General features: G+C 53.0%; 1 protein-coding gene across 4 annotated transcripts in view; it reads right to left on the reverse strand.

Annotated features, from left to right (window-relative positions):
- The window catches only part of GRIP2 (glutamate receptor interacting protein 2), a 93685-nt gene that overhangs the window by 22821 nt on the left and 45769 nt on the right, over window positions 1-25095 (reverse strand). For 3 of the 4 annotated variants that reach the window (XM_058725879.1, XM_058725878.1, XM_058725881.1), the window contains exons 2-9: window positions 5770-5850; window positions 5352-5487; window positions 4322-4467; window positions 3546-3632; window positions 2961-3036; window positions 1595-1740; window positions 580-727; window positions 298-467 (exon numbers count right to left, since the gene is read on the reverse strand). In XM_058725879.1, the coding sequence (XP_058581862.1) occupies window positions 298-467; window positions 580-727; window positions 1595-1740; window positions 2961-3036; window positions 3546-3632; window positions 4322-4467; window positions 5352-5487; window positions 5770-5850 (990 nt within the window). Of the gene's footprint in view, window positions 1-297; window positions 468-579; window positions 728-1594; window positions 1741-2960; window positions 3037-3545; window positions 3633-4321; window positions 4468-5351; window positions 5488-5769; window positions 5851-18184; window positions 18318-25095 lie in introns of those variants that run through there. The other variant, XM_058725880.1, reaches the window with a different exon arrangement.

A 25095-nucleotide genomic window follows, 5' to 3' on the forward strand; every position in this document is an offset into this window, starting at 1 on the left:
ACTGTCCCCAACCTTGGTCTAGCCGTTGTATTTCTATTAATACAAAGAGTGACAGAAACAGCCTTGGGACACCCACCCCAGCAGACTGTCAACACTCAAACATTCAAGTTGTTTCTCTGCCCCACCGGCCCAGCCTCGGCTGCTACACTTGACAGTCTGAGCTTCCCCATGGGAGCGGACATTTGTTCCAGTAAATTTCAGCCTGCCCAGGGCTACAGTCCTAGGCATCTGGGACCCTGTGCAATCCTCCCCATCTGCCCTCAGATTTGGAGGCTGAGACCCTCCAAGGGGACCCACCTGCCTCTGACGGTTTCAGGGGCCGCCGACTTTGGGGTGCTGGCAGGATCTCTAGCCGCACTTTCTCTGACACGTTGGCCAGGAGCTTGGTGGCCTCCAGAAGCGAGCAGTGTGCTGTGCTGGTGCCGTCGATGGACAGGATGTGGTCTCCAGCATGTAGGGCCCCACTCCTGGCCAGGCGGGAGAATGAAAGGGGAGGCTGGTCTGGCCAGAGAGAGCTCAAGGTGGCCTCTCCCCCATCCATCCCTGGCCACTACGGGGGCAGCACCCAGTGTGCCTCACCTGTCCACCACACTGGCCGGCTTGATGCGGTCGATAGTGATGACTGACTTGTTCCGGTGGGAGCCGGTGGTGAGCGAGATCCCCAGGGCGGACCCAGGCGTCTTGGTTATCTCCACTATCAAGGGCCCCGAAGCATTGGCCACTGTGTCTGGCACATGGAAGGAGACAAGAGTTCGAAATGCAAACATTGAACGCTTGCCTCCCCAGCCTCAGTCGGCTATCTCAATTTAACCCCCGCTGCTGGGGAGGGATTACTGTACCCATTTTACAGACGGGTAAACTGAGATGTATGGACGTAAAGGCCTTGTCCGAGTTCACACAAACACTCAGCAGCAGAGGAGGGTCAGGAACTCAGCTCTGAGGGGCTCTGACCCCACAGCTCTGCTAGACAACACTAAGGTGCTCCCACTTATGGAGAGCCTGCCATTTGTCTACAACCTTTTCCCATCTCAGGAAATGGCACCCCCATTAACCCACCCAGTGGTTTAAATACGAAACCTAGCTCCTTGTGCTCTCGACGCTCCTGCCCAACCCCCGCCACTGTGTCCAAACGTCAGCAAATCAAACCAAATCGACTTTCATCATATTTCCTGAATGCAACCTAGCTATGCTTCTCAGGCAACCAGCCTGGTCCAGCCACCATCACCTTTCTCTCCCCTAGCCTTTCCCATCTCTCCCTGATGTTTTTTTTTTTTTTTTTTTTTTTTTAGAATGCCACTTATTGCTATCTGACACCTTCCATACTTGATTTATTCTGTTTACTGTCCACCTCTCCCCACTAGAAGGTGAGCTCCCTGAGAACAGAGGCCTCGTCTGTATTGCTCTCACCTGGATCTCCAGTACCTCAAACAATGCCTGACACATAGTGTTTATTGCCCAGAGAGGCTCAGAGAGGCTAGGTGCTGGTCCAAGGTCACAGAGCCTTTGCAGTGGTGAGGATTTGGGTCTGCTACCCCCTGCCCCAAGCCCTGGGCCTCTTTCTGCCCCAACCCTAGTCCTCAGACCCCCAACTCACCTGGGATGGCCACATCATACTCCACCTGGAAGAGCGCCTCGTGGCTGCACTGTTGCAGCGTGGCCATGGCAGTGGCATGGCTGGCCCCGTGCAGCGGGATCCCATCAACGCTGAGCAGCCTGTCGCCCACCTTCAAGGAACCTTCCCTGCAGGGAAGGGCCTGGTCAGCCAGCCCGGCCTCAATGAGCACTGTGCACAGCCCTCCCGAGAGGGTGCTGGGAAAGGTTGGGGCACGGGGGACAGAGAGGGGCAGGCAGTGGGTGAAGGAGAAAGGGACGGAATGATGAGTGAGGGAACGTAGGAGGGAGTCCATGGGTAAGCGGCTGAATAAATGAAGCAGGCAGGTAAGGATAGCTGGGACCAGCGACCAGCTCTGACAGCTCCCCCCTTTCTCGGTGCTTAATAAATTCATAGCCCCAGCTCAACCCTAGAACGTCTGAGTGGGAACGCCCCAGGGATACAAGAGAATGCCAGTGCCCAGAAAGGACACCAGCCCTGTCAGGGCCACACAGCATCAGGGGTGGGGTGGTCTGGAGGCTTCATGCTTCCCATCATGGGGTCCGCTCTCACTGCCCCCACTCTGGCTCCTCAGCAGTGATTCTGGCCTGGTGACAAATGCACCTGGGAACAAATTCAGCAGGGGCCCCGGGAGAGGGGCCTGAGTGGGGGTTCACCTCGGTTTGGATCAAATCTCCACCCTGGAGTGCTTGCCCCAACAGATGGCCAAAGCTATTCTGGGAGGTTCTATGAATAGCTCATCACAGCCTCTGTCCCAAGAATGGGTTTAGATTTCTGACAAGGCCGTTCCAGGCTTCTCTTAAAATGGCCAAGACTCTCCCACTGGGGAGGTCAGGGGTCAGGTGCTGGGGACTGGACACGTTCGTCTCCCACATTCTCATCTCCTGGCCCTGCCTGCCTGGTCCTTCTGGGCTATGCCCAGGCAGAGCCAGGCAGGGTGGCACAGCCAGGACTCCAGAGGCTGTGTTATAGAGGCCACAGCGGCACTGCTAACAGGGCCCCCAAATCTCTCACAGCAACTCCTAGGGGCTGTAGTATCCGCCCCATGCCACAGATGGGGAAAACTAAAGCCAGGGAAGGGAAGAACAACATAATGCCAAGGCTTGCTTCCCTCCCCACCCCTGAGACAGTAGGTTGTTGGGGAGGAAAGATCTTGGGGTCTCTCACATTTGGCATTGAGTCCTGCTCCACCAACAAGTCCAAGTGACTCTGAACAAGGTGTGTCCTCTCTTTGAGCCTCAGTTTGCTTATCTAGAGAACAGTGGTTTCTGGTCTGCCTTCTTCACAGAGGAGCTGGGGGCAGTCAGGGCAGGGAAAGGCTGTATGGCTTCTTCTGGTTCAGGCTCACCTGTCTGCAGGGCCGCCAGGCCGGACACAGGTCAGGACGAGCGGGCGGGTCTTATGTACGTCTTCATGGGCACCCCCTGGACAGAACTCAACAAGAGGAATCAGTCATCTACCCACTCTTTCCCTGATGCCTAGAGGCCCCAACTCAGCCCCTAACCAGGCTCCCTTAACTAAATCTGTTTTAGGACCTGTCCCTTCTATTCACGGGCCCTCTTGTAAGATACCAACCGTAAATCCCCAGAGCTGGAACAAAAAGTAGGGAACGTGACGAAATCCTTTCTTAAATGGCTTGCTTCCCTTCCTATGATTTCATCCTACTTCCCTTTTTGCCCTGGTTGCTAGGCAGCTCCAAACTTTGTTCTCAATCTCACTCCCAGCAATCATGCACCCTTCATTGCTTGGCAAATGTTTCCATTTAACATTTGACTTAATGGCCCTGGGTTCTTTAGAATCAGAAGCAAGAAGCGATCCTATCTATCCATATACCTATCCCTACAACCCATTAAAGCAAAACATGTGTTCACACATGGAATTAGCGGTAGCCTCCTTCCCACCTCTTGGCCCCAAGTATGACTCTTACACGGACCTCTGAGGACAAAGCCAAAGCTATTGCCCTCCTTGTACAGGGAGACGTCCACTGTCTTTGTGACGATCCCTGGGCTGTTCTCAGGGGCTGGGGAGAAATAGAGGGCTCCTTTGAGTACCTCAGTCACATCACCAAGCCACAGACATCCCCAAAGCTCATTCTGGGAGAATTGGGTGACCAGACAGAGATTACAGGGAGGGTAAACTTCCCCCCACCCCAGTTTACAGGTAGGACAAGCAAGACTTCAAGGGACCCTTCACCTTAACACCCACTTAGAGAGAGGCCTGCCCAGGCTCACACAGAGACCACGACAGAACTCAGATGTGAGTCCATGGCTATGGGCTCAGGCCAGGGTTGAATTCCAGTCATTCAAATCTTAAGACTTTAGACCAGCTTTGAAAATTCAGAGCTAGGCTAAACCCTTGCCCACTGTACTCTGTGCAAGCCGGCGGGGTGAAGACACCAGTAGGGCTGGGAATAACTGTTTCAGCCCCCATTCCCCAAACCATCCCCCCACCCCCCCCACCCCCCCCCCCACCATGAGGAAGAAATCTGGACGCTACACGTAAAAAACGACAACGGGTTATAAACAGGGCCCTGCCACCTGCTGGTGACACCACACTGCAGTTGCAGCCGAAGTCCCTAGGTGTGACATAGGCCGGTCTTCAGGTCCCACCCACCCAGCTGGTCCCCACCACCCAGGTGCTGGCAGGGAGGCAGCTGTGTCTACCCATGACTAAGGCAGTGGAGAAAGTTCCCCGTCCAAGGGCACCCACCGGGCGGGGGCAGCTCATACTCCACCTCCAGCACCACGCGCTCGCCCACATTCTTGAGCAGGGTGATGATCTCATCATGGCGGAGCCTGGTCAGGTGGATCCCGTTCACTGACCGAATATAGTCGCCCACGTTCAACAGGTCACTCCTGGGAGCAAGGAGGCCAGAGCACATGCACGGTGAAGGTGCCAGCATTCACACCCACTCTTCTGTTGAATCCTTATGATCTCCGAATCCCCATGTCACAGATGGGGAAGCAGTGGCTCAGAGAGGTCAGACATCGTCCAGGGTCACACAGCGGGTCAGTAAGAGAGCGCAGATTCTAACCTACACCTGTCTGACACCCAGGCCTGGCATTTCCCCCGATGCCGGCCTGCCTGCTTTTCCTCCTGCTGGGGTGTTGCCCTCATAGTTAAGGCTCTGACCAGCCTCAGAGGAGCCTACAGAGTGGCTGGATCATCTCCTTATTTGCTGTTTCCTAGAGCTCACCCTGGCTTCTAACCACTAATCTTCTGTTCTATTCAACTGGACGCTACCGGTGCCTGCCCTGTGTGAGGCCCAGAGAAGTGGCAACAGAGAGGCTAACCCCCAAGTCTCATGGAACTCCTGATCCAAGGGACCCACGTAGGTCAGACGACAGGAAAATCCAGAGCGATGTGTGCAGAATTGGCACGCAGGGCCATGCGAGCAGAGCAGAGGAGCCGCCTGGGCCTGGGGTACGGGGGGCCTCCCAGAGGCAGTGTGGATGGATGAATAGGAGGCTGCCAGCAGGGAACCTTCTGGCAAGTTAACTGCATGTGCAAAAGCTTGGAGGGCCTGGCAAGAGTGGGATGCTGTGGTCGAGCCAGCCCCTTGAGTAAAGGGGAAGAGAAGAAGCTGGGGCCTAGAATTACAGCCACCACCGGAGGCCTCCCTCCAAGGAGCACTTGGGTGCTCCCGGAAACAACTGACTGATGGCTTTACCGACAGCCCTGGTACCTTTTCCACTGGCCCCTGCCCACCTCCTCCTGCCCCACGGAGCCCACTCCTCACCTGGCTGCGAGCCCCCCTGGTCTCAGGTTGGAGACCCTGGGCTTCCCATCCTTGTCGGTGCCACCTGAGATGGTTAGGCCCAGCGTGCTGCCTTCCTTCTTGGTCAGCTCCACCACGGTGACCCCGCGGAACTCCTCTGTCAACAGATGGGGGGGTGAGCGGGCAGTATGGCACAATACCAGGCCCCCAGCTCCAATACAAATGAGACGCACACTTGGTAAACAGAGCACCTGGCTGCAAAATGCTGGGTAAGATCATCTCCTTTTTACACAAAGAGGATCAGAGAAGTTAAGTGACCGGTCTAAGGTCACAGAGTGAGTTATCGGCAGAGCCACTGATGTCTGACCCCCCCTGCCCCCCGCTCTGAGCCACCTGTGCCTCCAGGACAGAGAAAGGGGAAGGGGAAGAGGCTCATCACCTGGAATGCTCTGTCTGCGGCATGCCAGGGCCACGTCGGTCCCTCCTGCATCCTTGCCCCCTTTGGAGTAAGGTCCATCGTCTGCACGCAAGAAAGAGAAAAGGCCCTGAGTTCCACTTTTATTTCCATGCAGGTGAAACCTTTCTGCCTTGGGACTCTTCTGCTTCATGGATGTGACCTGTAAAAGGGGTTCCTTCCTGCCACCGGCTCCGACTGAATCTGCTGGGCGGCAGCGGGGGGGGGGGGGTCCTCATGGCTTCTCCTCCCAAAGGAGGCTCCATCTCTGCCCTTGAGTGGAATAACCTTCTTCTGAACACCACCACATACTGGGGCTTCACAGCCATCCTGTGGTTAAGTGTCATTCCACTGTATAGATAGAGAAGCGGAGGCCCCAAGCCGGACAACTCAGGCCCACAGTCACACAGCTGGGGAGTCGCGCCATCTGGATTAGAGCACAGGTCTTGGGGCCCCACCACCCGGGAGCTGTGCCTGCACAACTGCCGGGACTGGCAACTCTCTCCCATGCAGGCACCACAGCACAGGTGAGACGGGGCTGACTGTGAGCAAACTCAGTCGAATGGACCCACTCAGCGCTCCTTCATGAGGACTGCACTTGATAGTTTACAGTTCACATTCTCAGATGTTCTGGCAGCCTGCAAGAAGTGTGTCTCCTTTAGCTTTAATTCTAGAAAACGCTCGCTTTAAGAAGTTTTCACAGATTTCAAACATAATGAAAACAGAATAGTACAATGCGGAGGTTCTCAAAGCATGGCTCCTAGACCGGCAGCACCAGCAACCCCTGGGAGCTGGTCAGAAACGCAGATTCTCAGGTCCCACCTAGGACGTAGTACATTAGAAACTCTGAGGATGGGGGTCCAGCAATCTGCATGTGTACATGTTTTAGTAGATTACCCTAACTTAACATTTTCATCTATTTTTTTAATTTTATAGACATTAAAATTGTTTGTCGTGTGCTCTTCTCTGGGTTTTGGGAAATGTGTCCTGACCACCACAACCAAGATTTAGAATAATTCCATCACCCCCCAAATTTTCCCTTGCTGCCCCCTTTGTAACCAACCAGTCCCTGCCCAACCCTCAGCCCCCAACTACCACTGATCTGTTTTCTCTATATATACTCTTGGCTTCCCTAGAATGCCATATAAATAGAATCACGTAAGTATGTGGGCTGTTAAGTCTACTTTCTTTTATTTAGCATAATCATTTGGGATTCACTCCTGTTTTGCATGGATCAGTCGTTTGGTCCTCTTTTTTTATTTAAAAAAGTTTTTTTATGTTTATTTTTGAGAGAGAGAGAGAGAGAGAGAGAGAGAGCAAGCAGGGAAGGGCTCCAGGCTCCAAGCTGTCAGCACAGAGCCCAATGAGGAGCTCGAACTCATGAACCGTGAGATCATGACCCAAGCCGAAGTCGGATGCTTAACCAACTGAGCCACCCAGGAGCCCCAGTTTGTTCCTCTTTATTGCTGACAGATGTTCCACTGCAGGGATGCATCTATTTGCTTAGCCATTCACCTACTGAAACACATTTCCATTCTTCCCAGTTTGGTGCAGTTTCACAGGGGGCATAATAAATATTTGCATCCAGATTTTTGTTTGAACATAACTTTCTGTTCCATTTGGGTAAATACCCAGGGATGGGATTCTGGGTCACATGGTAACAATGAGGTTAACTTTGTGTGAAACTGCCAACCTGCTTTTCAGGATGGCTGCACTATTTGTGGGTCCACCAGTAATGTAGGAGGGGTCTGGTTACTTCACATTCTCACCAGTATTTGGCAATCTCAGCTAGGATTGTTTTTTTTTTGTTTGTTTTTTTTTTTTTTGTTTTAATTTTAGTCGTCCTAACAGATATGTAGAGGCTTCTTACTGTGTTTTTTTTAAAGACTTTATTTTTAAGTAAACTGCACACCCAGCCGGGGCTCAAACTTACAATCCTGAGATCAAGAGTCACATGCTCTCCCTGCCTGAGCCAGCCAGGTGCCCTTCTTAGTGTGGTTTAACGCACACTTGCCTAATGACTATGATGTGGTACGCTTTTCCTCATTTGCCACCCATATATATCTTCATTGGTGCAATATCTATCCAAACCTTTTGCTCATTTTTAAATTGGGTTGTTTGTTTTCTTGTTATCAAATCTTTATTTATTCCAGATTCCTCTGTGTAGATGTCATAATTTTGTGTTTTGCAAAGGCAACTCTGTGTCACACTGAAGTTTGAGAACCACTGGTATAATGAATCATCTTTACCCAACATCTAGTTTTAACAATTATTAACACTTTGTCATATTTATCTCATGTATTTTTATGTTGAGATACTTTAAAACAAACCCCAGATATGATGAAATTACACTCTAAATATTTCAGTATGTATTAAAAAAAGTGGGAACACATTTCTTAAATAGCAAAAATATCACTATCACACCTTACAAAATTAAAATGATTCCTGGGGCGTCTGGGTGGCTCAGTTGGTTGAGTGTCTGACTTTAGCTCGGGTCCTAATCTTGCGGTTCATGAGTTCGAGCCCCACATCAGGCTCACTGCTGTCAGCCTGTCAGCACAGAGTCTGCTTCGGATTCTCTGTCTCCCTCTCTCTACCCCTCCCTCACTTGTGCTCTGCCCAAAATAAATTAATTTTTTTAATTTTTTTTAAATCTTTATTTATTTTTGAGAGAGAGACAGCGTGTGAACCAGGGAGGAGCAGAGAGAGAGGGAGACACAGAATCTGAAGGAGGCTCCAGGCTCCGAGCTGTCAGCACAGAGCCCGACGCAGGGCTCGAACTCACGAACCGTGAGATCATGACCTGAGCTGAAGTCAGACGCTCAACCCACTGAGCCACCCAGGTGCCCCAAAATAAATAAATATTTTTTTTAAAAATTCCTTAATTATTAAATTACTAATTAAAATCCACTCCATACTCAAATTTTCCCAATTTCAATAAGTTTCTAATTTCAACGAGTACAATTTTGGTTTTGGAAAGTTGTGTTTGGTTCTTTTGCTTATATCCTTGTCATATATTGTTCTTTCCTTATCTAGTGTACCTTACAGGTCTCTAATAATTTTAAATCTTTGCAATGTTCATCTATTACTCACTTTTCTATTATCTCAGACTCTTGAGAGGTGTTTCTGCTGTCTGGGATGTCTGATGACTCTCCCTCGTGGTGAACTACTTCCTTGTATGTTTGGTAATTGTTGGATTGTGAGTTCATCTCTAGTAGGGCTTCACCTGTGGGAATCTTATTCAGCCTGGTTGAAGGCAGGTCCCTCCAGGGTCCAGAGAGAATTTGCAATTCCTTTCCCTCAGTGCCTGCCAAGGCATTATTTATAGAAATATTGGCTCAGGGGTTCTGGAACCAGGGGAGTAGTGTGAATTACAACCTTCAACAGATACCAGGGGCACATCTCAGAAACCCAAATCTCAAGACCTAGCTGAGACAGACATTCTCTCTCTTTGGTAGATGGGTGGGTATTTTCCAAGTCCCCACTTGTGCTGAGGGTATGTCCTTTTAAAGGTCCTGGCTTTATGCTGGGGTGTGAGTTCCAACTAGGGAAGGTATAGGGACATCATCTCCTGTATCCTTAAGCTATTAAAACCTAAGCCTTTGGTTGCCAGACCAGCAAACACCTTCATTCCTGCTGCCACCCCAGTAAGGAAGCTTATCAGCCTACATGCATCCTGCTGGTTTTCAGCTTTCTCTTCATTTTTTGATTAGAAATGTACTAAATTTACAGACCAATTTGTGGACAGTTGACATCTTTACAATATCAGGTCTTCCAATCAATGAGCATGATCTACTCTTTCATTTATTTTTGTCTTCTTTAATCTCTGCCAAGAATATTGTATACTTCCATGGGCAAAGACCATGTACATCTTTCATTAAATATATTCCTAGATATTTGAAGTGTCTTAATGCTATTGTAAATTGGATTGTTGTTCAAATTTAATTTTCTAATCATTTGTTGCTGATATATAATAACAGAGTCGATTTTGTATACTGACCTTTAAAACTCCCGTATTAATTTTAATTCTAATAGTTTATCTGTAGGTTCTCTGGGCTTTTCTGTTGTCTGTGAAAAATGACAGGTTTTTTTTCTTACTTTCTAAATGTCATACTTTTTATTTCTTTTACATGCCTTTTTGCACTCGTCAGACTTCCAGTGCAAAACTGACAGAAGTGGTTATGAAGGCCACCCTTATCTCTTCTCCAATGCACCCTCTTCATTTCCTATGAGTTTATCTGTGCATCTCAAAAGAGTTTGAAGCTGGAAGGTTTCAGGTTACCTGCTCTGTGATAATGCCTGAGCCCTCGCCTCTCCTCAGCACTTGTTTGTCTTAGACACTGTGCATACTCTGGATTCTCCTCTATGCCCTGGCAGCAGGGGGGAAGGGGGGCTCACACATCATGCACCAACCATCCACACTATCCCCTATATCTCATTTACTTCTAACAGTAACCCTGGGAGGAGGGAGATGTTACCATCACTTCCACTTGACAGATGAGAAAACCTGAGACTCATAGGGGCAAAGTTCTTGGCCAAGGAAGCTTCTGCCAAGAGCCAGGACCTGACCCCAGGCCCCTTTGCCCCTGTCACCCCACATTCCCAGCCCCCTTAACCAGGTTATTTTTTTCACACTCCTTCTCCAGGTTCTTCCTCAGCACCAGACTGAGATGGGCAAAGACAACTGGCAAACCATCAGGCTGGCAGGCTCTCCCGTGCTGACTCGGGGGCCACCCCTCCCAGCACCAGACATGTCCCATGGGTCTCCAAGGCTTCCTCAGGCCTCATGTGAGCCTGCACACACCCCCACCCACCAATGAAGAAGAGCCCTCCTGCTGCCCTCATTCAGGCAGCTCCAGCCCGGCCCAGTGTTAAGGGGATGCGCTCAGGGTTCAACCCATCCTGAGTGCAGACTCCGGCTCAGCTATTCACCAGCTGTGGGAAAGCCACTCCTCTCCCCAAGCCTCTGGCCATGGCAAGACCTAACTCACAGCACCCATCTTCCCTTCTCACTCCTCTGCGGAGGCACATGGAAGCAGAGTTGATGAGGAATTAGCCCCTGCAAGGGGCAGAAGGCACAAATCCCATCCCAGCCAGGTCCTTTTCAGATTAGGGTTCAGCGGGGGGTGGAGTCAGGCTGGGCCAAGGTCAGGGCTCAGCTAGAATCAGTCAAACTGGGGGAGCCTGGGTGGCTCAGTCAGCTGGGCGTCTGACTTCGGCTCAGGTCATGATCTCACAGTTCGTGAGTTCGAGCCCCGCGTCGGGCTCTGTGCTGACGGCTCGGAGCCTGGAGCCCGCTTCGGATTCTGTGTCTCCCTCTCTCTCTGCCCCTCCCCGACTCACGTTCTGTCTCCCTCTCTCTCTCAAAAACAAATAAACATTAAAAATAAAAGAATCAGTCGAACTACAGCAGGTTTCTCAACCTCTGCACTATTGATGTTTTTTTTGCTAGATAATTCCACATGGTGGGGGGGGGGCTCTGTTCTGCACTGTACGATGTTTAGCAGCATCCCTGCCCTCTAACCACTAGATGCCAGTAGCACCCCACCCCTACTCACAACAACAAAAAATGACTCCAGACATTGCCAGATGTCCCCTAAGGGGGCAATAGTGCCCCCACCCAACCCCCTCCCCCTGAAAATCACTGCTCTAGAGTCAAAGTGGGGCTCAGGCTGGGGCTGGGTCAGGGTCACAGCACAGCCAGAACCTCAGGAAGGTGAGCCCCTTCACCACCTGCAGCTCTAGCCACAGAGAAACTACCCAGCTCCCCCATCGCTCTGCTTTTCCAGACCAAGGCTAGGCTCCCTTTGCTTGCCAGAAGGTGGCAAATAACAAATCAGATAGCAGGTGAGCCCCAAACCATTTCCAGGGCCCCTGCAGTTGGGCCCCCAGCAGCTTTGCTTACTAGCTGCCCCCACCTCATCCCCCAGGCCCTTGTTCATACAAGCCACCACCAATTGAGGCAACACACCATTAAGTATAATGCCTCCCATAACGGTTCCCTAATTTGCACTTCATTTAGATTCAACAAGATGTTTCTGAGCTAATAAAATGAAAAAGACTGGTTTCTATCAACTCTGTGACAGTGAACATCTCTGGTATTTCATTGTGGGAAATTCCAGAATTAAAATTGGTCTTATCTCCTGCAAATGAGATTCTTGTCACTGGAAAATCCCTCTCTCCTGGGCTGTCCTGGGAGGACCCGAGATAAGCTTGCCGGCTCCAGGTTTGATTCCAGGGAGGCGGTTGCGGGGAGGGGAGAGATTATCTCTTAAGGAAAGGACGGGGAAAGCAGAGGGTCAAGTTCACCAAATTCAGTGCAGCAGGATCCCCAAGAAGGGAGTATGAAACAACAGTCGGTTTAAGGTGGTGTTCTGGGCCCTGATATCAAAAACAAAGTACCTAGAAACCTAGAGTGAGGAACGGTGGAGTCCCCAAATGCTGGGTTCCGAAGCAGAGGCTGCAGGATGTTGGCTCTCAAAGAGAAAACCCATGTCCTGGGGTGTCTCCACATGTGGCTTCCACGTGGCCTCTCCTCCCTTTGTAACACCCCAATGTTCAGATTTTGCTCCACTGAACCATACGGGGCCACATCGGCCCACAATGACCCCCTTGGGACAGAGGTGTCAGGACCACCTGTCTCAACCCTGAGCGACCCCTATTCCCTCCCTTCTACAATTCTTTTGCTGGCTTTGGGCTCAGGCTGTGAGCCATCTCTTTTCCGGCTGGCAGGTGTGCTGTGAACTGACATTCATACGACTGTGTGCAAAGAGTCAGTGGGCAATAAACTGGGACTTGAGAGACTCTTCTCTAGAAAAGGCATGTGCATTTTAGTGTGTGGCCTTGATGACCTCTCTTGGAGACTGAGGCCACTCAAGGCAGCCAGTTGCTGGGTAAGAGGCTCCTGGATAGCAAAGACCCCGTACCATATTCAGGAAGGCACCCATGAGAAATGCGACAACATTTGCTGATGCCTGTTCAGCAACAGTGCCCCACTTTCATGAGCATCCAGGGTGGGGGGAAACCGAGGCAGCCTTCAAACCAAGAATCAAGGCAAGGCCAGAATTTTCAGTTGGCTGCGTGACTTGAGTCTCTATTTCTCCATCCATAAAATGGGGGTGTATCCCCCCACTGCTGGCTTTAGCCAAGCCAGTCTTGAGAATTTGAGGGAATTATTTATAGAAAATTCTATGGGGGTTCAGACCCTTGTCCTCCTCCCTAGCACAACGTGCTCACTCTCTCCCGCTTTTTTTTTTTTTTTTTTTTTTTTTTTTGTTCTGGGACTTGGTAATTATATGCCTAGAGATGAAGGCTTTTCAAAAACATCTTTCCCACCAATTTTCAGCTGGAAACGTGCATAAAAACAGAGATATTTTTATCCGCGTGTTTCTTTTTTCCTGTCTCCTCCTTCCAGCAATGGGCAATTATGAGCTTTTGCGTTCAGTCAATCCGTCCTGTAAGAACTCGCTTCAGAGGGAAATGCATTTCCGCAGCGAAGCCAGCCTGTCCCAGCAGATGCGGGCTGGCCCCGTCAGGGAGCAGAAGGGAGCGAGGACACGCAGTGCCCAGTGCAGGGTATACACCTGGTCCCAGGCCCCACGCTGCAGCCAGGGGCGGGTGGGTGGGCTTCTTTTTTATTTTATTTCTCTTGAAAGCTTTGCTAACTTGCCTTCATTATCCCTGTCTCTCTGGGGCCCCAGGGAGCTATTGAGCTCTGACAAAGGGCAAAGGAAGTCTGCCCCTGGCCAGGCTGCCTGTGCCAGGATCCCGCCTAAGCAAGAAAGGGGCGCGGGAGGGCGGGGCGGCAGACTCAGCCTACTGAGCTTGGTTCTGTGGGTCTCCAGGAGGGAGCATTCGGCCTCTGAGGGGGGGCCACTGAGAAAGCACATGTTCCGAGGCTCAATCTGGGGGGAACAGGAAATGACTGCGTGACACCCAGCCACCAACGGGGCCAGCCCAGCCCCGCACTGATGAGAAGGGGGACCCCACTTTCCTCTGGGCCCAACGTTGACTGCATTCAAGTACAGTACTCAGGGGCCCGTTGCTGACCCTGGGGCAGCAGCCGCTCACTGCTCCCACAGGCCACCGGGGATCTACCAGCCCCAGCTCCGCTGTTCCCACCTCTGCAGGCATGGCTGGTCCGATGGAAAAAGGAAGGATGGACTTTGGAGTTAGGCCAACTTCAGAGTCTGATTCTAAACCTTGCTGCCCACTGGCTAGGGATCTAGGACCAGCCACTTCTCCTCTCTGAGCCTCAGGCTTCTACTCTGCACAGTGGGGGGCAAGGGCCCGCCTCATGGGTTGGTATGAGGAATCTAATTAACATTATAGGGTACACACAAGCCATGAAACACGGGAGTTCTCTCCCTGTCCCCGCTACTGACCTCGTTAGAAAAGTTTTCATAGATTAATAATGGTAGCAACTCCTTTTGATGAAGTGCTGGGTGTTGTGCTATGCACGTTATAAGCATCGTCTCATTTAATCCTCACTACCCTCTGAGATGGTATGATCGTTATTCCCAATTTACAGAGGGGGGAACTGAGGCACAGAGAGGTTACCTGACTTCCAATGGTAAGAAGCAGGGTCAAGATTTGAACCCAAGCCGTGTTCTATGAACTTTAAAATTATTACCACTTTAGGGGCGCTGGGTGGGGCCCAGTCGGTTAAGCATCCTACTCTTGGTTTTCGACTCAGATTATGATCTCACAGTTTGTGAGTTCGAGCCCCGCATGGGACTCTGTGCTGCTTGGGATTCTCTCCCTCTCTCTCTCTGCCCCTCCCCTGCTTGCTCTCTCTCTGTCTCTCAAAATAACAAATAAACTTTTAAAAATTAGTACCGCTTTATCCTCACGATAATCCTATGTGGTGGGTGCCATTATCCTCATGTTCTAGATGAGGAAAACGCGGCACAGAGAAGTTAAGGGACTTACCCAGGGTTACACAGCTCCTAAGCTCCTAGTCATGGGCCCCCTCCAGCCTCCTACCTCCTCCTACCCTATGACAGTCTTGGGGAGTCACCAATGAAACCATTTTATTTCCTGGCGGTGGCTGCCTAGAGCAATAAAAACTCATTTCACTCCGTGAAGAGTAAAAGCAAAAGTTCCTGCCACAAGTGACAGTCCCTCGGCCTCCGTGACTTTGCCAGATGATACGCGTCCCTCCGCCAGCTCCCTCCACTCCAGGTCCCAGGTCTTCTCGCTGTTCCACACACCAGACTTGTGCCCACCCCACGGCCTTTGCACCGACTGTTCCCTCTGCCCAGAATGCACTTCCCCAGACATCCACAAAACTCCCTCCCTCACCTCCTTCAGCAACTTGTGGAAATGTCATCCTCTCAGGAAGATCTTCCCCAATCAGCCTGTTTGAACTTACCCTGCACCCCACCACCACCTCCCACACCTCCATTACTCTGTATCTTTCTTCATGCACTCAACACCATCTAACAGATCTCACTTTTGTAAAAACTTAGTGATCTCATTTACTATCTTTCTCTGCCCACTAGGATGTCAGCTCCAAAGGGCTGGCGTTTGGTTGCTGTGTCCGGGAAGGAAAGCATGGCATACGGTAAGTGTTCAGTAAATAATCTGGAATTCAATTCCCACTTACAGAGTAGGAGAATGGGGATCAAAGAGGTGGCATGAGATTTTTAAAGTCATAGAATCGGAAGAGGCAGAGCGAGGATGCCAGTCCAGGCCTCCCTGGATCCATACTGTGGCCTCTGTGGTGGAGGGCCTGGGGTTGCCCCATGGCCATAGCCCCTGCCATGCAGTAGGAGGTGAGGCCTGACAGAGGATCCAGGCAGTGATGGTGAGAGCCCCTCAGAGGAGTGGGCAGCCCAGGCCACAGCAGAAGGACTACCCTTCCCAATCTCTACAACACACATGCATACCCTGCCTGAGCCTTCCCAGGCCCAAGCGATACTCACTGAGGCCCAGAGGCCCTGGGAACAAAGACCACTTTGTGGCCAGGAGTCAGAGGGGGAATGAACACTGGGAGGGCTGGGGGTGGGGCTTCCTGCCAAAATCCGCATTCAGGCCTCCAGTGCACCCAACCCTGGTCACATCCCTTTCCGCAAGGGCTTAGGGTTAGTGGGTGGTGAACGAGGCTCCCAGGGCATGTGCAGGCAGGAGTCCATCAGGGGCAGAGAAAGGGCACTGGGTAGTGCATTCCACAGACCCCAGCCCCAAGCCAGGCTCTCACTGAGGAGCTCTGAAAGTGGCCTGACTTCTTACAGCCCAGCCTTCCCTACAAAATGTGCAGGGTGTATGGAGTGGCCACCTGTTGGCTATCCTTGTCTCCCCTGCTCCTGGGGAGGCCACTCGACCAGGCCTGGCCAGCCAATCAGAGGCCTAGTGATTGTTCAAGGGTGAGCATGTGATCCAAGCTGAGCCAACAAGAGCTGGCCCTGGGATGTTTGCTGGAACTACTGGAAACAGGTTCTCTTTCCTTAGAGACGACTGACCTGGTTCACCTTAAGCTCAAAGGTTATGGGGCCCTCTGGGCACCTCAAGGAAAGGAAAGAGTCTGCCTGGAAATGAAGATTGCCTAAACCAAAGCAGAGACCCAGAGTCCTAATGATGTAAACTGAGCACCTGGATCCCACTGTACCCAAGCTCCACCTTTCGACTTTTCTAAAAAAAAAAAAAAAAAAAAAAGGCTTAGTGCTGAACATCAAATGTGGCAGGTGTACTCAAGAGGCTCTGTGGCCTGGGAAGGAGTCTAGGGTGGGGGCTGCTGTGGTGAGGATGGGGGTCCAATAAGTCAACAGAGAGAGAAAAAGCCAGGGAGATGCCAAGATAAGCCTTGAATGCCAACATAAGGAGCTGTGATCAGATTTGAGTTTTAGAAAGTTCCCTCCTAGGGCAGGATGGGAAAGTGGGGTGGAGGCTAGAAGGCCAAGAAAGAGACTGGGGCAAAGGTCCAGGCAGGCAATGCTGAGACCTGAGCCTAGGTGGAGGCCACAGGCCCATGAGGCCCATGAGGCCCATGAGGTGAGGGAAGACAACCTCCCTGGCAGTGCTCCAGGGGAGGTCTCCAGGGCGCTGTTGCACTTGTGGCTCTGATCACTGGAGGACAAGGTCACCCCACTCACCTGGGCCTTAGGTCAAGAGGACAGATATACCCAGGCCAGGGGAGCAATGCCTCCATTTACAGTGTAGTCACCAGGAGGAAGCCGGGGCAGACCACATGGGGAACATCCCAGCTTTGCTACTTCTGGCTGTGTAGCCTTGGACAAGTCACTTAATACCTCCATGCCTCAGTTTCCCCAGCTGGAAAATGGAGAGAAAAATAGTACCAAACTCACAGTATTGTGCAAATTAAATGAGAAAATGCACAGAAAGAGCTTAGAACGGAGCCTGGCACAGAGTAAGATCTCAACAGCTATTAGCTACATTATTCATGTTATTATCTGGAGGCCAGGGGGTGACACTGTCCCTGCCCCTTGCCATGGGGGGCGGGGTGGGAGCCTAAGTTCACTGGGCCCTCGGAAGCAAGATGGAGGTAGCTGTGCCATAAAAGTCATCTGGGGCTAGTCCTGCTTGGACACTGCACTGTAGCTGTGGGGCCTTGGGTGTGCCACCACCCCTCTCTGAGCCTGTTTCCATCGGTCCACTAGGACCACAGCCCTTACCCTCGGAACTGTTTCAAGGAGGTACCATTAAGAGTATGTTGAGTGCGGGAAGGGATTGACAGGGGTAGTCCCAGGGCACTGAGTGAAGGATGACCGGTTCCCGGCTCTTGATAAGCCCGGGCTGGGGTCAGGGGGTAGGGCAGGAGCAGGGTTAGGAAGGCAGCCCGGCAGGAGAAGGCTGGAAAGACAGGCGGCCAGACGGACAGATGGAGCAACCATGTCTGCTCCAGAGCCCCTCCCACAGTGCCCATCCTGGGCCCACTTAGGAATGTGGCAGCTGTGTGATACCTGCCCCACTGCATTCCCAGGGCCCCGGGGCTCCCCAGCCAGACCCTGGGCCGGGCCGGGGCTTCTGCCTCCTGCCAGGAGGTGCAGCCTCCCACCTACTGTAGGAGCTCCCTCTACACCACCCTGAGCTCAGCCTCTGCTCTCACATCTCTGGGCCGGGAGCTCACTCCCACCAGCTGATGCCCATGCAGAGAGGGGACGCACCTCCCTGAGGCACCTCTAAGGGGCTGAGGGCTGCCCTCTGGAACTCCAGATCTGCCTGCTGCCCCTGCTGTGCGGGACAGGGGACAGCCCGGGGGACTCAGTCCCTGGCTGCAGGACAGCAGCCCTCTCATGGGCCCACCGGGGGCTGGGTGTCCCAGCCCTGCACTCTCTCGGGGCTCTGGGTCTCCAGGGAGTGGCCATCCTTGTCTCTTCTCTGGGCAGCAGTTCCGGAGGGTTCAGTCCCATCACTCTGCCTACAGGTTCCCATTACTCACCCGCCTCTCCAGGGGTCTCCCGGCTGAGCCCACACAGCATGTCTGCTATTGTCTCCTCGGCTGCCCACCAACTCCCTCGGGAGCCACGCTGCTCAGCCCTCCCTCACCCTCCCTGGGGAGGGGCTGTGGGAGGGAAGCTCACAGCTCCCACTGGCTGGGCACCGAGTCCACCCACTGCAGCGGGCGGCTCTCTGCTTAAAGGGGACACGGCCACTGTATGACTGGCTCCTGGATGTGGTTCTACACCCCCCGGGGCCCACAGTCGGAGTCTGGGTGAGGATCTCTGAAGATGGCATGTCTGGGTCCTCCCGCTGGGTCCCCAAGCAGATGGACCCCTGGAGCCAGTTCTGTTCCTAACTTGCTCTAGGACTCTGGTAAGTGACTGCTCTCCCCAGGCCTCAGTTTTTCCATCTAGAAAAGAGGAACAGTGCCTTCCAAACTTTTTTTTTTTAAGTAGCAGATTCCAACAGAATCTCGTACAGAATCCCAGGACACAAGCCAGATAAAGTGCAGCCATATGCCAAAGAGCATTTGCAGGACTCAGCGTTAGAAATCCCTGAGCTCAGAGCCCCCTGGGGCTCTTCCACTGACATTCCAACTACCTCCTCCAGGCCTCAGTTTCCTTTTCTGTAAGGGAGGGCCTGGGGAGGATGAGCCCAGCAGCCTGCCCCATGGAGCACTCCCCCAGCCTTTGGGGAAGACAGAGTAAGATGGGCAAAGGATCTGCCTGCCTTGGGCTTGATGGGCAGGGGCAGCTGGTCAGAATTCCAGCCCCGGCTGGGCCTCAGCCCTGCACACTCCTACATTCCTCCACGCTAGCTCAGGACTGACTCTGCCAACCCTGATGGACACACAAGGCCCCTCCTCCCAGCTGCTTCTGCGCTTCATCCCACCAGTGTGTGTGGGCACCTATTGAGGGCCAGACCCCGCACAGGTGCTGGGAAGAAAGGTGGGCGATAGGGACACAGGGTGTCAATAGCCTGTATGCCTAACTCCTGCTGAATGCAGAAGAGAGCAACACAGATGAGGTCCCAGCTCCCATGGAGAGTTTCCTGGATACACAGAAACAAATGGAGCTCCAGTTTGTTCTGTGTCCTGCAGTAAATGAAAATGTACAGTACCGTGGTTGGGGACTGGAGGCTTCTTCTAGGTTCCTTCCCGTTGTCCACTTCCCAAGGCTGCCTTCTTCTTAGGGTGACTCCACATGTACCCCAGGGGGCAGGGTCCAGGTTCCAGGTCAAGCTCACTGGGCCAGAAGTGAGGCCAAGGTCTCAGCCATTGAAGGGGTAGTGAGCATTGGGTCAGAGAGGGGGGTCTGAATTGGGAGGAATTTGCTGGGAGAATCAAGCCAGGCAGGGAAGGGGGGGTGCAGGCTCTCAGGTTGGTCCATGGTACCCAGCAATAGTCAGGACAAGGCTCTCAATGACCATGAGCAGGACACTAAGGGACACCTTGGGGTAGTCCCAGCTCCATACCAGGCAGGGACGTGGCCCTTCTCAGCATGTGAACTGCCCTTAACAGACTCTCACCCTCTTCCCCTCACCCCTTATTTACAGCTCCCTGAGGGGCCAACTGCATGGTGCACAAGCCTTTAGAGCTACATCCGTCCCTTCTTGTAAGAAAATATTTGTTCGCCACACAGATGCATTTAAATGAGCGATGAAGATTGGCGATCTCTCTTCCTGCTCCTTTGGTATTTACTTTTGTGGATGAGAAGCTCCTGGAAAGGTCACGCCGTGGGTTATGAGAGAGCTTCCGTGCGGTGTTTTTCTGAATGCCCGCTGTGCCAGGTGCTGGGGACCGAGACACCAGGAGACAGGTGGGAAACAGTGTCTTCCCTCTGCCCTCTGTCCCTGCCATCCCACTGAGCACATTTTCCACTTGATTTTATCCAAGAGTGAGTTTGGAAGCAAGTGCTGGTCCATTTTAGAACAAGGCAGGGTTTAAATAAATATCTGGCACAAAGGTTAAGTCACCTGCCCTAGATCTCCCAGCTATGAGGGTGGAGCCAGGTTCACACCTAAGAGTCCTCGGACTCTTGGTTTCGGCTCAGGTCATGATCTCACGGTTTCGTGAGATCGAGCCCTGCTTGAGTTCGAGAAAAGCCTTGCTTTTCTCTCTCCCTCTCTGTGCCCCCGACTTGCACTCTCTCTTAAAATAAGTAAATAAACTTTAAACATTTTTTAAAAAAGAATGAAAGTCACTGCTGTGTGCCTCTCAGGATTTCAGGGGCTAGTAAAGGGTTCCAGAAGTACAGATGAGGAGCAGTTGGCTCTGTTGGGGTTCCACCAAGGAAGCGTTTTGAGTCTGACTTTGAAAGATGAGAGGGAATGTGCCCAAGAAGGGAAAAGCCATTGCAGGTGTGTGTCGGGGAATGCAATCCTGGGTGAGAAGTGAGGGGACCAGACAGGAAGTGCACGTGGAGCCAGGCCGTGAAGGGTCTACTAAGGCCTCCCAGGGGAGCTCCTCAGCCATGCAGACTCTCAGGCCCCACCCTGGCCCACTGAATCAGAATCTGCATTTGAACAAACTCCCCGGGGGACACATAGAAGTTTGAGAAGTGCTCTGTTAGGAGTTTGGCTTTCATCCTGTAGGCAACGGGAGCCAAGGATGGTTATAGAGCAAGGGAGTGAGAAGGCTCTGTAAGGACCTCAGACCTGCGGCACCACCTGAGGGACAAGGGAGGGGGGCCTGGCAGTGAGCAGCAAGGGTCCCTTCTGGGAGCTGAGAGCAGGCGAAGCTGCTGTCGGTCCTGCTCCAAAGACGACCCCTCTCATCCAATGAGCGCTGCCAAACTTCAGGGAAGCAGAGGAAAAAGGGGACAGATTGCTGGGTGTGTAAGGTGGCTAGAAGCCAGGCCTGCTAGGGATCCGGGCCGGCAGCAGCTCCCAGTCATGTTTCCAGCACTGTGAATGGGCAGACAGGAAGACTGGACAACCTAGGGGAGGTGGCAGGGCCACTGAGCCGGTGGGCAGACCCTCCACGGTCAGCGGAGGCCCTGACACCCGCACGTCCTTAGGTTTTGTAAGACAACTGGAGGATGGATTGCGGTGTGACCTGGGGCATGCGCCCAAGCCTCTCTGGACTTCAGCTTCCTCGCCATATAGAACCCACCCCCTAGGGTAGGGAGACCACATGTTAACAAGTCAGAAAGCACTTATCCGTCCACTTTCCCGCCAAGACTCTCATATACCAACATTGTGAAACAGACCAGAGAGGAAAAACTTGGAGGTGGCTGAGCACACAGGTCAGGTGCGCCCAGGTTCAAGTTCTGGCTCTGCCACCCTTGAACGATGTGACTCCGGGCCAGTCACTTCTGTGAAGAGACTTGGAAGGGCTGAGCAGACTGTGACTGTCCAGCACACACGACCTCTTCCCTACACGAAGCCAGGCCTGCGGGGCCCTTCTTAGTGTCTCTTAACAGGGTGCCACTGGCATGATACTCTCTGGCGTGTCAGGTTGTCCCTGCAGGACACCCTTCGGGACTCCTGGCACCCCTGGACCCCGCCCACCCAGGAGCGGTGACTGCCACAACTGGGACGGAAAACCGAGACCCAGATGGGGCCGTGTCTGGGGACCCCCCCCAGCACAGAGTGGGAGCCTGGACCCCAGCCTCCACCTTTCCTCTCAGACCCCGGGGCTGAGTCCACCATAACCACAGGGGAGCTGTACCAAGCGCGCCAGCACCACCACCCTCCCCGACGGACAGCCGGAAATGAAGTCTGGGTGGGAACGAGGCAGAGACGGCGATTTGAAGACAAGACAGATAAACCCTTTATTGCTGTTCTGTTGCTTCTTCCTCCCCCTCTCCTCAAACCACCCCAGAGGCCAGGCCAGGACAATCGCGGCCCCCTGCCTGGTTGGTAAACATTTCCACGAGGTGGGTCCCCATTTTACAGCTGGGGAAACTGAGACCCAGCCTGCCCTTCCAGCAGCCACGGGCGAGGCACGAGTGACCCCCGTCTTAGGAGGTGCTGTTTGGCCGCAGCCCCCACTCCGGCCATGCTGTTCCACACACACCCCCACTGTCCCTCAGCTACTCCAGGGTGGGCTAGGGAGAGCTTCGGGGGGTAGTGCCACGTCGGTGGGCGGCTCCCAGGCTGTGGCCCCAGACACCTGCCGGTTGCCAGCACCCTTCACCGCAGCCTTCCTCCAGCCGTGGAGGGCACAGCGGCATGCCAGCCAAGGGGACCCGGGCGACAGGCTGTGTGCTCAGACTAGGGAAGGGGGAGGCTCTGGGATGTGAGAGGAACCACAGAACCAGGTGGTGCAGAGACTTTGTGTGCCGGGCCTGACTTTCAACGCTGTATACATCTTTCCTCACTTCATCCACACCTGCACTTCAGCGATGAAAAGCAGGGGCCCAGAGGGGCGCCTGGGTGGCGCAGTCGGTTAAGCGTCCGACTTCAACCAGGTCACGATCTCGCGGTCCGTGAGTTCGAGCCCCGCGTCAGGCTCTGGGTTGATGGCTCGGAGCCTGGAGCCTGTTTCCGATTCTGTGTCTCCCTCTCTCTCTGCCCCTTCCCCGTTCATGCTCTGTCTCTCTCTGTCCCAAAAATAAATAAAGAACGTTGAAAAAAAAAAAATTAAAAAAAAAAAAAAAAAAAAAAAAAAAAAGAAAAGCAGGGGCCCAGAGAAGGGAAGCCCCTTGCTCTTACTCACACAGAAGGGGAAGGAAGAACTGGGATCTGAACCCAGGTACTCCTGATGCCATCTGCACCAACACCCCAACCCCAAGCCCCCTGAGAAAGGCACACTCAGAAGCCCTCTCCCCAGCCCAGAGAGATACAGGAAGGACAAAGGACTGTGGGGGAAGGGGGAGGGCCACGCTGCTGCCCCTGGGGAGTCTCTGGGAATCTCCTAACTGGAGAGGGTCAAGAGGCACCAGCCCAGGCCTGGCTGTGAGTAGGGCATCTCCCTAAGGCTCCCTCTTGCCCTCTGTATTTCCCGACACCTGCAATGGCTTCCCTCCTGGAAAACATGACATGAGGCCACAACTGTGCAGAGGGCCTCCCTGAGCCTCAGGTTCCTCCTCTAAAGTATTGATGAGATTGTCCATTCAAAGGATTCTTGTGAGAAACTCGGTGAATAAACAAAACACCTAGAAAACTGTCAAGTACGGGGCCCACAGAGGTAGCTAGGGTGATCACAGCCTTGCCCTGTCTCTCTGGCCACTCACGCATTCAACGAGTATTTATCATGCACCCACTACCTGCTAGAATCTAAGCTTGGCCTAAGCTTTCTGCAGTGAACAAAATATGAGTAGAGCCTACCTCTCTGGCTGCCAGTTCAGGGAAGGGGCAGAGGTCAAAGGAGAAAAACACACAAGTATAGATACATAATGAGATGGTGCTGAGGGGAGCCGGGACAGCACAAGGCAGGGGGGGTCAGGGAGCCTCTCAGGGCAGGTATTGTTCAGGCAGAGGTGAAGGATGGGAAGGGGAAGGGGAGCCATCAGGGGCCAGTGCAGCTGAGGCTGGTGGGTAGACGAGGAGTCAAGATTCTGCTTTGGGCATGAGGAGAGCTGCTGAAGGGTTTTTAGCAGGGTCTTTTGTGATCTTATTCCAAATGGTGGCCAGATGGAATGGGCTGCAGGGTCAGGATGGCATGGGGCAGAGGTGGGGACAAGAGGGGAGGAAAGCAGAAAGGCACCTTAGAGGCAGGAAGCCTGGAACCCCGGCGTCTCTCCTGAGGACACTGGGGAGCCATTGAAGAGTTTAGAGGGAGAAAGGGATAACTGCCTTAGAAAACTAACTTGACTGGGTGCTAAGAGAGTCACTGCACAGGATGAGGGCCTCAGCTGACCTCAGTCCCACCCCCCGTCATGCTCCTCCCCACAGAGTCCGCTCTGACTCTGCCCACCTGCCCTCTCACTGCCTTTCAAGCAAAGGGAGCAAAACGTGGGGCACCTGGGTGACGCAGCCGGTTAAGCGTCTGACTCTTGGTTTCAGCTCAGGTCATGATCTCACGGTTTGTGGGCCTGAGCCCCGAATTGAGCTCTGTGCTGACAGCACAGGGTCTGCTTGGGATTCTCTCTCCCTCTCTCTCTCTGCCTTTCTCTGTCTCTCTCTCAAAATAAATAAATAAACTTTAAAAAAAAAGCTTTAAAAAAGGCAAAACATAAAAATAAATGGGCAAGTTGTCAGGGCTTAGCCCTGGGAAAGAGCAGTGTTATGCATTCCAACCTCAGGAGGTCAATGCCACCCTGGCAACGGCTCCTCCCTGCCCTGCCCCGGGGAGAACCCCGGGCTGGGTGTCAAAAGACCAGGTTCAAGGCCCAGCAACTGCTCACGCAGGGCCTACTCCATGCCAAGAACGTCACATGTGATGTCAGAACATCAGCATCTCTTGCAGAAGGAACTATACCCAAAGAGGATCTGCTATAGGCCCAAACATAGCAAAGGGGGCCAAAGAGGAGGAGTCAGGGAAAGCTGCCTGGTAGAGGTGGTGTCTGAGCCAAGCCTTGAGGGACAAAGGAACCAGACACTCACAGATGAGGCAGGAACGACATTCGAGACAGAGGGGACAGCCTAGGCAAAGGGCGGGAGATAGAAAGGTGCACAGTATATGTAGGGAAAGGCACCAACCAGCATGGCTGGGGTCAGAGGACCCCAAAGAGCAGGTGGGCTGGGCCGGCAAGTGGGGCTGGGTCCCAACGACACAGAGACCTGCTTTGGAGGAGGGAATGCACTGAATGGGGCATTCCTGGCACCGTGGCCACCACATGCATGACACTTAGGGAAGAATGGTCTCAAGCTGTCAGGAGCAGCGGGTGGAGCTTCTGCACACTGGAGCCTGATTACAGCGACACCCCCTGTATTTGATGAGGATGTGGGAGGGGAAGGCACCGCCCTCAAGCTGTGCCCTCGAGTGACAGAGTGGAGTAGGAGACTGAACTGGGGCTCAGCCTT

The sequence above is a fragment of the Neofelis nebulosa genome, chromosome 4 (assembly GCF_028018385.1).
Source record: "Neofelis nebulosa isolate mNeoNeb1 chromosome 4, mNeoNeb1.pri, whole genome shotgun sequence".
NCBI classification, from domain to species: Eukaryota; Metazoa; Chordata; class Mammalia; order Carnivora; family Felidae; genus Neofelis; species Neofelis nebulosa.